The following is a 13,650-nucleotide window of genomic DNA, read 5'->3' as shown; positions in this document are numbered from 1 at the left end:
GGCCCCCTTGGAGAACAATGCTCCATAAGCTGATTCGTACTCTTGTTGGCGTTTCATACCGCTGTTGGGGATGAGGAAACACCCGACGAAGATTGCCATCTCGCGGCTGGTTTGCAGTTTTTGGGGCTCAAGAGTGTCATCCGTACTATGTGGGTGGTCGACGGTGCTGTTTCAAAACACGTCGTTGAAGCTTTTTATGAGCATATGTTCAGGAATTTGAAGGAGGGTGCTATGGACTGTGAGGGCGGCCTGGGCACTGAACCGTGGTACGCGCGCTGTGAAGAAGGAAGTGCCTCTCGAGCAGCGGATTGTTTTCACTCACATTGGTGTGTAATTAGTGTCGTATTCCTTTGATCTCTCTGGTCATGAACGCGGTGTGTTCATCGGCAAGGGCTCGCCGTTCATTAACTGGCTGATTGTAGGTGTTATCCAGCGTAGGGAGGAAATGGCCAACTTCTTAGCCTTTGGGTGTCGTACTGTGGAGCCCCACCGCACAAAGATAACTGGAAAGTCATCTCCTCGCCTCATTCAACGTCCCACCCTGTTTTCTCACCCAACTCACACCAACTGGCCCACACGAAATTCACTCAAGGCGACTACAAGATGTGCTGGGAACGTTCGTGCATGCGTAGCTCGATGAATTTTGAAGAGCTTGAGTAATTCTGTGGAGGAGTTTGCCTTATACTTTATTTGACGAGACGGACATACGAACACGAATAATTTTGGTGTCTTAAGCATAATTGCGTGATACATGTACTGTATTTAGCATTGTGCTATGAAGCCGCAAGTAAGCTTGGAGATGAAGGACCGAAAAAGACATTCACGAGTCCTTTCTTAGCTGAGACCCACCACCTCTGAGTACCAGTCGGATTTTGAAGTGAATTGGCGTCTCGGCATCCCAAAATAAAACGGCTCGTCAGTATATTTCCAATTGATGTTGACACAGCTAGGAACAGGACATGCAGGTACCAGCACCAGAGAAAGCGCGGGAGTCGAACATCTGCTGTGCGATGTCGGTTGTGGACGTGATAGCGACCGAGAGGGAGAGGGAGAGGTGAATCTTCATGTAGGTATGGACTCTGGAATGGCTGGCAGAGGACCGATGGGTGTGTACACGGCCAAGATATGCTCAACAAGTTTTTAACCGTAAGTGTCGACGACGGGGCCTGTTCGACTCAGAGAGTTTGAATTTTGAAAAGTGCTTGCCAGTGTATTCCAGGTCGTAACTCGGGGGACTCGAGGGACTTGGAGAGGCGGAAGGTTGAAGGGCTCTGTAATGCGGATTTTCGTAAGAACCGGTGTAAACGAGAGGTTGGCTACCATCAAGAACATCCCAGGAACGCAAAAGCGACAATATATGTCAAAAAAGACACAGGCGCTCTGAGCACAGTTATTGATCTCTAGTGAGAAGGACCTCGACAATTGGTAAGGGAGCACATATGGCGTGAAACGGGCCACCAAGTTGACGGGTGCTGCAGGCAGGGTTCGATGGCAGTCGATGGGAGGAGGAGTCGCTAGCGGGTGTGTGTGTGTGGGTTGAGACTGGAAAAAGCCACAAATAAATTATAGGATGTATGGACGCTTGTGCACGGGAATGATCTGCCAATACACCGAGTTGCGGCCTACACCGATGGGTAGTCGGGGAGGGGCAATATTGTAGCAGGGAGATGCAAGTGGATCATGGAGTCAATTGCGAAGGACACAGAGGTACATCAATAAGACCACGAGGTGGTTCGTGGAGGAAGAAGAGCGAAGGAGTTGTGGGAGGAAGTGAATGAAAAGAAGTTGCTGTGTGTATTCAAGTTGAACGGGAAGGTCGAGGAGCGAGGTGGATTATAGGCGATGTCACCACGGTGGCATGCCACAGTCTCCGTGGATGGTATACTCGGGGGAAACCGCGGTAGCGACTCGGAGGAGAGAATTAAAGTCGGTTCAAAGTGTACTCAACAGCATTCCTCGAGTCAGCCTCTCCGCATTCTCTGCATTCTCCGGTCTTGATTAATTGATTTTTCGTCGCGATCGGAGTTCTGTGGTATCGGTGTAGTCCTGGGTGTTGGAACGTTGGTCTACATGATGGATTAGAACGTTAACGTTCTGGTACGCACATAGATTGATATTACCTGTGCTGTGTTCCCACGGTTCAGTACTACACTAGGCCAAAAGCATGCGCTTCCGGAGTCATATCATTTGCGTCCAACACCATTCAGTCTTACTGTGCTATCAGTTATCCTTCGGCATCACAAAAATTACTCAGCCCAGACATGACTATGTATGGTCATGTCTGCGGTATCAATACTGTCGGATATATCGGCTGCCGGGCTCAGTATGTATTGCCATCCTAGGGAACGCGAAGTTCGATCAACATATGCGTCTACGTCATACTTCAGCTTGCGACTTTGTTCATCGTGTAGATAGTTCAGAAATTGTTCATCACGTAGATAGTTCAGATATTGTGTATCACTCCGATATATTCATGCAATGCAATGTATTATCAATCTATACGAAGCAACAAGAACTTGTAATACACTGTAATGTACAAAACGCGAGTCAATGCAATGAGTCCACTCATCTATCGGGCGGGAGCCGGAAGTAAGGCATGCGTCGTGAAGAGAAAACGAAACACTTGAACAGAGAACCATAGAGAAAGCGTGAAAGTATGAATGCTGAGTGGAAAGGAACAGTGAAGGAGTCCTGTAATAAGATATGAGTACTAGGCCAATAAGACGACAGGAACGTACCATGCAACAAAAATATTCACCCGTCTACCTCCTGCATGTTCTCTTTGCACATTTTACTTTCCGCTGATCTTCCTCATCTTCTGAATCCTCGATGCGCCTTTGCTTACCCTTACCCTTGCTCTTTGAGTGAGTTTTGGCGGCTGGCGGTTGTTTTGACTAGTGATGCATCGGGCCTGGCTTGGCCTGAAAGCCCTGGCTCGGGCCTGGAAAAAACTCAGGCCAGGCCCTTTAGGAGGGCTTGGGCCTGGCTTGGGCTTGGCTCGGGCCTGGGCCAGGGCTCACAAGTTAAAAATGTGTGAAAACATATATTTCACTACTAGACAATTACTAAGACTCAAGACTCAATGTCTGATACATCTGAAATGTCCTCCACCTCGCCATCATCCAGTCCCTCTGATGCTAACTCTAAAGTCGAAGTAGGAGCCTCTCGGAAGATCAAATCATGTTGGTACATCATGCAAAGCACCTGAATCACCTCCACAACATCACCCTTCAAGTGGTTACGATGCTTCGTGACAGTCAGAGCTGCAGCAGAAAAAGCTCGCTCACTCGAAACCGAAGTAGCCATGATAGACAAATGATCATGGGCGAGGGATGCCCATACAGGATACTGATGAGCATTCACCTATAACATTAAGCTAGATTAGCAACAATTCAGTTGACATAAAATGATACCTTACCCCCCACCACTGAATGATAGACATGTTATTGGGAACGAGAGTAGGTGAGTTAAGGTAGAGGTGGAACTCTCTTAACCATGGCAGCTGAGGATCCACTTCCGACTCTTCCGGTTCCTCATCACCACTCTCATCATCACTAGAGAGCTCTCGAAGAAGTCCATGTATCTTACCAGACTTCTTTTTTGGTGAGGACGGAACACCATGCTCGCCATACAACTTAATAAACTCGTCCTTAAACTAGTCTAGATGTAAGCATATATCACTGGAATATCTTGAAACAGAAGACCCACCATTCGTTCGGCTTCCTTGAGAGCCTTTGCATGTGTGGCCTTACCCCAAAAACGTTTGATGTGAGAGTCCTTCTGGGATGGGTCGAGCACTAAATACAGTGAATATCAACATTACTACGAGCCACTGATCACCTACACATCGAAATAATGTATGCATCACACTCTGAACTTCGGTCATAATACTCGTGGATCTTTGCAATACCTCCTTGTAGGGCTTGACGAAATGACTCGTACTTGGGATTCTCGGAACGTGTCAGCCAGGCCTTGTGTAAGGCCTCGAGAGCTGGCAAAGCAAGGTGAAGGGATGCCCCCCTATCAGATGAGAAACTTTGCTGAGCTTTGTCAGCATGCTAAAGTAATGATCAGCTTAGGTTACGAGGGGAACTTAATACTCACGGCTAGGAGAGATGTAAATAAAGCAATACGAGCCCACTCATCCTCACGGAGCTTCAATTGATCGATTTTGGCTCGTTTCACAAGGTTTGCCTCACGAAGGCCAAGCTCGTAGACAAAAGTATCAACATACTAAAGAACAGTAGTTAGTTTCAACTCGTCATTTATATTATCATACATACAGGTCTCTTTTTCTCAGCATGGTCAAGCATTACACAAGTCGAGGACCATCAGATTGGCATGTCAAGTAACAGTTGCGAGACAACAGGGCTTGGGTTAGGTGCACGGGTCTGGATGTCCTTCCAGAGTTGCTTTCGTTGAGCCGAGGATCGTGCCTGATATATAGCTGCTCAAATGATAGTCAAATAATTAAAGAAAATGACGAACCTTGACTGCAATGGCTCGCACGAGACCAATTTCATCTCGACAACCATGGGCTTGAGGGATAGACAAATCAGGGTGCTCAGGATTATAGTACAGGGCATTGCTATATGAAGAAATGACAGCTCGTGTCGCAAGGTGAATAACGTGAGCCAGGCACCTTCAAGTTCCATCTTAGTAGAATTACGAAACAAATCAACACAACTATACCTGATGCGTCGCTTTTTTGGGATCCATGTTGTCCCGGTCCCTTGCTTTATCCGACGTGCCAATTCATCAAGCATTGTGTCATTATTCAAGGCATTGTCACATGTAATGTGGCCAATCTAATACCCACGTGAGCACCGCACCAAGATTTTAACACCTTAACACCTTACCTTATGAGCAATGCCCACTCGATCCACTATCTTGAACAAAGCCTGCCCAAGACGTTGGCCATTGTGGGAGTTATTCGGTTGCGTGAATCCGAGGACGGCACATTCGAGGTGCCAGACACCGGGTGATGTTTCCTCGATCCAGTGGCCCGTAGCAGCAAAATAGCCATCTGCATTACTGGCCTGCCATGCATCACATGTCAGGTTGACAGCACCAGACACAAACTTGCTCTGTTTGCAACATCAGTACAAAACATTAGTGTAAAATAGTACAAGGGAAAACTTACATTGAGACATTCTTTTAACTTCGTCATCTGCTTCTTGAATAAATTCATGATTTCGCCGCGTGTAGCGTTACAATTCGGCAGAACGACACCGCTCGTAGCACGAGCTGCTACAGCAATCATCTTCTGGAAGGCCGGGTGATCAATTGCTTGAATAGGCTGCAAAATAATCAAAAATCACTGCGAATACAATAAATCAACACCTACCTGGCTAGTGGAAATCAACCACTCAATAGCGGCTTCACGAAAGATTGTGTTCGTGTACGGGACAACAATGTCAGTAGAAGGATTTTCTTGCAGATGGCCGTCGAGACTCGTTTGCTGCACATTCACAATAGCTACCGCTGTTTTTCGTTCCTTGATATCTTCAGGCAACATCAATTCGAAGTTATTAGTCTTGCACCATTGGCGATAATTATTCTGTAGTAAATGTTAGAGTGTCAAGAATCAGAACGAAAAACCAACTTACTGAATGCCGGAATGCAATATGGCGTCGACATGTTGATGTGTCGCTAACGATCTGGCATGGGTATCCTTTTGTTCTGCGACTCTGTCAGTGGAGATAGTGAGAAAAGAATATGCACTTACTTGCACGACTCACAGTCTCGGACTGAACGTGTTTTCCCGTCCTTGACCTTGTGTGCATAGGGTTTGCCGAAAAACGCACTGACATCGCAGCTCCTCTCCTCACGTCGAAGTACAGGTGTCATTGATATGTCCTGTACGTCGATGTCGGACAAAAAATCGTCCGTGGCTGCAGGCGTCGTGTTGTGAGTACTTGGAGTTTCTTCTGCATCATCAACAAGAGATGCAGAAGAACGGGTGTCATCCGTAAACGACGGATCGTGAGCCCGACGAAGGTGTTTGCCTATAGAATTGAAGAGTAAGTATACAAATGCAGAGGCTGCAACATACCTTTGTGGCCCGCGGCTTCGTCTCCTTCACTGGACAACTCCACTAAGTCTTCTGTCAAGGAAGGAGTCCAGTCTGCATTCGTCAAATTGCGCTTGCCAGTATTTCTTGGGTTGGTGCCAAGCGAGTTGCTGATAGCCGTAGGTTGGAGAGTCTGTTGAATGTTTTTGTGGCTGCGGAGTTCTGGTGTTGTGCTGTTGTTAGAGTCGGTAAGGCGAGATGATGGAATGATAGTGCGCTTGGCTCGCACGGTGACAGTGGCAGGTGTGTCGTCATCAGAGATCACTGTGGGAGGCATCAGTACGGTACCGTCGTGTTCTGCTGGTAGAGTTGCACAAAGAATCACTCACCAGTGGCGCATAAACTGTACAGGTGTTTCCAAACTGGGAAGCCCGGGCCTGAGCCCCGGGCTCGGGCCTCTCCAACTCACAGGCCAGGCCTATGAAGGCTCGGCCCAAAGGGCCTCAGGGCCTCAGGCCGGGCCCAATGTTTCGACGTTCCATTGGTGATGTCATCGAGTGTGTCATCGTCATCCGTTAAGTTGCTTAACACAGGTGACTTGCGTGAACTGGAGGCCATTTTCGCAGCTGATAGACGACAAGCAATGGCAGGCGGAAGTGGAGAAGTAATATGAGGTTCAGCAGAGTTCAGAGCTGGAGAACTTGGAGGAGGAGTAGTAATTGGATGAGCAGGCGGCGGAGGAGGAACAGGGACCTCAGGGGCTGCAGAGGATTTAGCAGTGGTAGAGCGCGCGGCAACCTGTGCTCGCATTCTCGCCAGGCTATCCATGGAACCCGAGGAACTCCTTCCACGATCATTACCTTCTGATCCGCCTTCTCTGCCATCCTCATTCTTGAAGAGCGTCCTTACAGAAACAAGATTGTCAGGATAGTCAAATGATTAAAAAAAACACGTACACATTCCACCACTTCTTTAGTTCTTGCACCCAGTTGGTATATCCACAATCACGAATAAAGTCGATAATGTTGTAATAAAACTCCGGGTATTTGAACTTGCCGTCGATGTCCGACCACTTATTCTGCACGCTGATTCCGAAATGTGCCTGAAAATTGAAAATTGAGAAAGAATGTTTGTGAATCAAACAGGACTTACTTGTACACAAGCGTAAGCGATATGCTCCGCTTTGACATTTGTCATATCGTGTAGTGTGGCATTGCAAGTGCGTGTAGCCCGCGAATCTTGACCTAAGGCAGTTGATGGGCCTGTAAATATATGCCGCAATACCTAGACAGGTTCTTGGTGAGATTGATAGCCATACTTGAGAAAAACTTATGTGTTCGATAAGATAGCCCTGGAATAGGCTTTCAGTCATAGCCTCGTCATCATAGTCACATCCAGGGGGATTTCCAGACCAGAGGAATGCGGGGAAGTCATTGGCAGTCATGAGGATTCCTCTGCTGGCAAGTTTTTTCTGGCCCCTGCGAAATGCGAATCTCAGCATGCACACACTATATAAATTGATATGTACTCAGCTGGATCTCGCGTGAATTCTGTGAGCTGTGAAACAGGACAAAGAAAGGATGCTAATACAGGGTGGTTCACACCCAAATGCAATCGCGAGGGGTTACCATTGTAGATGGCGGGTTTTAAACCACCATCAGATGGAATTGGCGCCACATAGTGTCCAATTTGCGACTTCAAACGAGCCGCATCATCTGAATGTGTCGCACTGATGACTGAATTCATCTATGATAAGTCTAAGTAAACGATATATGCATATATAAGCAGCATATACATCAGCAAAATCATAAATTTTCTTAGCCATCTTATCTTCCTTATTGTTACTTGAAACGATATTAAGTGCACCAAGTAATCTAAGAAGATCATTTTTACTTAATTTCTACTTAGAGAATTGTTTACAAAGGAAACACAAGAAAGAAATAAAGCTAATGCTACGAATCAAGTGTATTCAGAATATATAAGTAGGCAGGTGAAAATAAGTGAAATTTGAGACCTACTCAAACGAAACACAAGAAAGAAATTAAGCCAATGCTACGAATCAAGTGTATTCAGAATATATAAGTAGGAAGGTGATAATAAGTGAAATCTGAGACCTACTAAGTAGTAGACTCCACTCAGATCATCATTACTAAGCGTAAAACATAAGTTGATTTCAGCTAAAGAATATTCTAATAAGTATAGTACTAAGATTAAGTCAAAATGCGATCTCATAAGCATGATGATCAATGTAATTGTTGACATAGTGCGAAAAGCATTGAGTGTCTGCGAGTAAGCGAGATTGGTTGGCACAAAGTCACCCCCAAATACTGGTATAAGGTGGGCCGCACGAAAAATACTATCAAGGTGGATGACAGACACACAGCGTGTTCCATCTTCGAGAAGCTCCGGCTCTATAACCCACATTCCCGTAATTTCATCTGGGGAGTCTGCCACATGTTTGAACCACTGTACAAGTGCACAAGGGTATGTGATACCATCATGCTTCAAAGAAAAAAATAGTCTCACTCAAGCAATGTCGAAGCCGCGCATGCCTTCAGCAGACGAATCAGTGCTAACAAAGACACAATCATAGCGTCCAGGGCCATTTCTCCAGCTATCTACAGCACGAATACGCTCATAGCGCATACCGCCGATCCCCGATAGATCACTAGGAGCAAAGAAGGTCGCCACAGCTGAAGTGTACAGTGTGATCTTTTCGTAGATCTCAGGAAGTGCTGACCGGGATGAGTCAGAGCTAGATGAATTGGTGTCAGAGCAACATTGGTCGTGCAGAAAATACTGAATCAAAGTCGTGAAGTTGGGTTGACCTATCTGATCTGCAATGAGCTCCGGGTAAAGTCGTTTGGCTGTAGTAAAGTGTATGGTGAGTGGAAGCATGATGCAAGCATGCACAAAACTACTTACCAGCTGTCTTCGCCAGGTCAACATGGGCAAGTACCGTTGGCCCGGCAACAGCATCAGCGTCGGGCTCAGTGTCGGCGTTACCCTCATCTTCGTCTGCATTGCCTCCAGCATCATCAGTAGTTGCGTGATGGTAGCGTCCAAAAGGCTCGTCCTGGTCCGGGATATCTTGTTCAATGGGTGCTGCCAATGGAGTGTTTAGTATCCCTATGAATTGTGAAGGTGGTGATTAGTGTTGGTGAACTCAGCATCATGACAATTACATACCAAGTTTGTTGAGGATGTATGACAAACATGTCCCTTGTAGCATCCCGCGGTCAACAAAATCAACGCGTGAAGCAGCTAGCTTGTCAATACATTGATTGGTAAGTAGCATCTGGCTGAGAGCATCGAAACGATTTGAACGGCGCCATGGCTCTTTGACGGCTTTAATGTGCTTGGACTCTGTAATCGATGAACAAAGCCCATTTGGCGCGCCAAACGCTCGAATGAGCTTATGGTAATGGATTAGTGAATGTTGTCGAGGGAGATTAAACCCTTTAGGTCGAACACCGGACGTTTGGAATATCTTGTGGTATCTGTGAAAACGCTCCAAGGCGTCATCCATCGCGTCGAGGCTCTTTGAGTTGATGATGTTGCGGCGAGTGATGTAGATGAAGTCGAGTAATGCTCGCAAAGCCTGTACCATTTCTGTGGGTACATGACCCTCAATAGCAGGTATGTAGACCTGTGCAGTAAATGCGCGTTAGAAATATTAGTACTAGTAGCACTGTTGCTATGAAAAATAACAGAATATCAGTACAGACCTTCATAAGTGCTTTCGAGTCGTCACCAGTCCACTGTTTGAACCCTCTACCCTCTGGAAATCGTCGAAGGCCTGCGAACGTTGGAGCTAGAGCAATGCTAGTAGGATTACACATATTCAGCAGCAGTAACCGAGCAAATTTGAAGATAAACTTACCGACGGTCAATGTCGTCTAGTATCTTGTTCGCATTGGCTTCCATATATCGAGCCTCGATGTAGTCGTGTACCCATTTAACTAGGTGGTCCTTGAATGCTCCCTTGATGAGCTGGTGTAAGATGTCTGGTGAAAGGAGCTCGTGTATATCGGCACGTGGAAAGTAATTAGTGAATGGCTGTATAAATAGTGTAAGGTGTGTAAATGGGAAAGAGACAAGTAGATAGTAAAATATCGTACTCACTACGATGTCTCCAATGAGGCCGTACTCATCCCACAGAACGCCTAGTTCAAACTCCTCAACCAATACCTCGGTGTGATCGCGGGAACGTCGGCCATATGTGCCTTCATCGAGATTGTCTGCTGGTGCGGTGCATCTGCAGGTGTGAGTAGTAATAGTAAATAGCACCATAGTCCTACTTAGCATAGTGACACGAAGAATAAGACAAACACGTACTTAGGACACCAATTTTGTATTATACACGCAAGCAGCGCTTGCTCGGGGTAGTCAGCTATGTACGGTCCAAGACCATACACAGCTCGTCGGAAATGGCCATCAGGGCAACGGAGCACCTCTGGTTTAGTCATTCCAGGCTCGAGTGTTTCGAGCATTTTCGCAAGTGACGAGTGTAGAAGTTGGCGTCGGAACTTTCGGAAGTGCGCATCCTTAGTGGCTTCGTTATCAGCTATTTTGATCAGTACCACACTACTAGTAACAGCAGCGCACACAATTAGTAGAGAGTACGTACTTTTCGGAATGGCTAAGAAGCCAAGTAGTACAACACCATTGCGGTGTGCACGCCGCACATTGTTGCGGATGTTGCCAATGGACATGTAGACCGGCCAATATTGATTATGGCTGGTGGCAACAGAGACTGTCGTTTTGTCGCTTCCAAGGATAATAGGGACGGACATTGACCCTATTGTATCCGGGTCTTGTGCGATTAAGTCCTGCAGTAAATCATTGAAGTGAGACAAATAACTCGAAGAGTGAGTGAGCAACTTGAATGCTTACGGCCTGTTTCCAACACCAGTCACCGGACATAAAGTCCTGGAATTGATGTGTTCCATCACTAACACTATACTCCTGTAGTGGCATATAGTCGAATTCATCCTTGAAATCCGGGTTCGATACGATGTTGTGCACCAGGAGCCGAGGGTCTCGGAACCATACATCGTACTCAGACTTCATCCATGACGGAACATCATCCAAGTCGTCAGGTAAAATTCTGTTGTACTGTGAGCTGAAGCTTTGCCAGGGAACACCACCAAGAGGAGTTGAATCGATAGTGTTGTACATGTCGGTGTGGTTCATGAATGGTGGGGTATCACCGTGAGCTGCTAAAGAAGCTGCCCACAGATTGAAAATGAATCAATGTCGCCTGCAGACATTTGGTTTCGATGGTACATGAAATCGGCAACTTCGAACTCAACACGATCGTTGTATGGCGTCCAGTCGTCAGATCCGCGATCTGATGGGTGTGGAGGTGGTGGAGCGTCCGAGGGTATAAAATTCCCTTTATCATCGCAGATTCTCCCTTCGTGGGGGGGGAGTATGAGCACAAATTGTATGAGCATAAATAACATGTACCGTTAATGATGGGATGATATGATCTAGTAGTTGCTTGAGGAGCCTCTTGAGCCTGGATGTGATCTCGACTCGGAGCTTGGCTGTTAGAACTAGCGCTGCTCCTAGGAGACTGATTTGCTTCTGCATCCGAGCCACTTGTAGGGCCTGCCTGCGGCTCAGCAGAAAGCTGATCCTCAAAGGCACCACCATGATGTGATACATCATATTCCATGTCAAAATCATGACCGCTGCCATGACCATCCTCCATGACATCCTCAGGTGGATTGAACGCCACCTTGAAATCATGAGCGCTACTATCCTGACTTGGAGCGTGACTGTCAGGAGCTCCCTCTGATTTGCTTAGGCTGCGTGAACAATATGTTAAACTTGAATCAGATAAGGGACGTCTAGGGCCAGATTGAGACGCCGATGACGATGAACTGCGCTTGCGACTAGTAGGCGGGGAAGAACTACTGAAACTGGCGGATGAATGGTGTGGTAGTGGTAAATTTTGTGATTCATGCTGGGATCGCATGTGGGAAGTACGCCCGGACCTATTGTGGAAATGGCGCATGCAGCCCACTACTAAACATGGTAGCATAGGCCGAGGATGGCTATGGGTGCATGTCTTTCAGCTACGGAGGTTGGTAGTACTGGCCGGCATCGTGAGATGGTGTAGAACTGGCAGGGTAATTGGAGCGTACAAGTCTGAGCTTCAGAGGTGTGTGCGGCATGAAAGTTATAGTCAAACTTACCTTAGCATAAGAGCCTGTGAAGGCGCCACTTGAAGCACGAGGTATATGCATTGTTGTGAGCAGTGAGAGCCTTCCAAAAGTAATGAGGCAATGATAGTACAACAAACATGCATATTACGCACCAAAAATGCAGCCCCCTTGATGAACATGGGAGCTGTGACCCATTCAGATCGGGAAAAGGGCAGGGTAGTGTAGAGCGTTTGACATGCGGAGTGCCTTCGCTTTGAGGACATGTCACAGAAGCCCTCCACCAATAGTACACGACACCTGGAATGCCCCCCCCCCCCTCCCCCCGATGAACATGGGAGCTGTGACAAAAAGGGCAGGGTGTTGGAGAGCGTTTGACATGCGGAGTGCCTTCGCTTTGAGGACAATCACAGAAGACTCCACCAATAGTATGCGTCACCTGGAATGCGGTCCCCCCAATGAACATGGGAGCTGTGACAAAAAGGGCAGGATGTTGGAGAGCGTTTGACATGCGGAGTGCCTTCGCTTTGAGACATCACAGAAGCCTCAGCTAATAGTAAAGGACGAGGAGAAAAAGCTCTACTGTGTCTACGTCGCTGTCGGCCAGAAGTGTTCGACTGTTGCTCAGCTTGTCAAGACCCTCGAGGAAAATGACGCAATGGAGTACTCTACCATTGTTGTTGCTACCGCCTCAGAGGCTGCTCCCCTGCAGTACCTTGCGCCCTTCTCTGGCTGTGCAATGGGTTCAATGATCATGGGAGCTGCGACCAAAAGGGCAGGGTATTGGAGAGCGTTTGACATGCGGAGGGCCTTCGCTTTGAGGACATGAGCGTTTGACATGCGGAGTGCCTTCGCTTTGAGACATCACAGAAGCCTCCACTAATAGTACGCGTCACCTAGAATGTGGTCCCCCCGATGAACACGATGACCACTTGCACAGTGATCCCTACAAACCAGCCATGAGGGTAGTCCAGACACCACATTATTCAACTCACCGATAAAGGTAATTGTACTGATCGTAGAAACAAGACATGTTGGAGACCAGCGTCTGTGCAATGGTGTCGTGTCTTGGTGTCTCCATGGGGCTCGGGATCTTGATGCCAGGGTTGAAGTGGGGGTAGCAGACAGTGATCTGATAGACGGACTGCAACAAGATCTGCTTGTACATATCCACTGTGAAAAGCAGCGCTGTCTGCCTATTGGACTTCTGGTGTAGAAGTAATGAAAATGTGAGAATAAGGTTCTCATGCACGCTAGAATTGCGTTTAACACTTACCTGACTTCAAATGCTGGTCAGTCGAGGTCCAGTATGTTCGTGCAACCGACCCGAAACATCCTGAGAAGTTGATCGAGCGACGAGAATGATCCTTTGAGCATCAAATGAACCATAGCCAAAGTGGTCAGAAGGCTATGATTGGCTACCAAATGATGGGTGCTATCACACCTTTTGGGTATCGATCAAGA

The 13,650-nt window shown here is 47.1% G+C and overlaps 2 protein-coding genes across 2 annotated transcripts; both read right to left on the bottom strand.

Annotated features, from left to right (window-relative positions):
* Positions 1 to 7,325: 7,325 nt before the first annotated feature.
* Positions 7,326 to 7,747, bottom strand: DEU56DRAFT_704880 (uncharacterized protein; the record flags this gene model as incomplete). Its single annotated transcript, XM_041347382.1, has 2 exons — positions 7,326 to 7,491; positions 7,542 to 7,747. Coding segments are annotated over 2 exons (372 nt in total), but the record flags the coding sequence as incomplete, so codon positions are not given.
* Positions 7,748 to 8,186: 439 nt separating this feature from the next.
* DEU56DRAFT_874133 (uncharacterized protein) lies at positions 8,187 to 12,038 on the bottom strand (the record flags this gene model as incomplete). The annotated part of the gene is made up of 15 exons (XM_041355925.1): positions 8,187 to 8,202; positions 8,274 to 8,534; positions 8,577 to 8,880; positions 8,939 to 9,142; positions 9,230 to 9,662; positions 9,742 to 9,838; positions 9,897 to 10,072; positions 10,139 to 10,271; positions 10,352 to 10,580; positions 10,644 to 10,845; positions 10,910 to 11,232; positions 11,253 to 11,432; positions 11,480 to 11,537; positions 11,736 to 11,815; positions 11,906 to 12,038. The coding sequence occupies 15 exons, from the start codon at positions 12,036 to 12,038 to the stop codon at positions 8,187 to 8,189; spliced, it is 2,829 nt and encodes a 942-aa protein (XP_041201912.1).
* Between the last annotated feature and the right edge of the window lie 1,612 nt (positions 12,039 to 13,650).

This window comes from Suillus clintonianus (assembly GCF_016758775.1).
Source record: "Suillus clintonianus strain FC179 chromosome Unknown DEU56scaffold_155, whole genome shotgun sequence".
NCBI lineage: Eukaryota > Fungi > Basidiomycota > Agaricomycetes > Boletales > Suillaceae > Suillus > Suillus clintonianus.
Note: the sequence above shows the minus strand (reverse complement) of the source record. Positions and strands in the feature narration are given on the sequence as shown.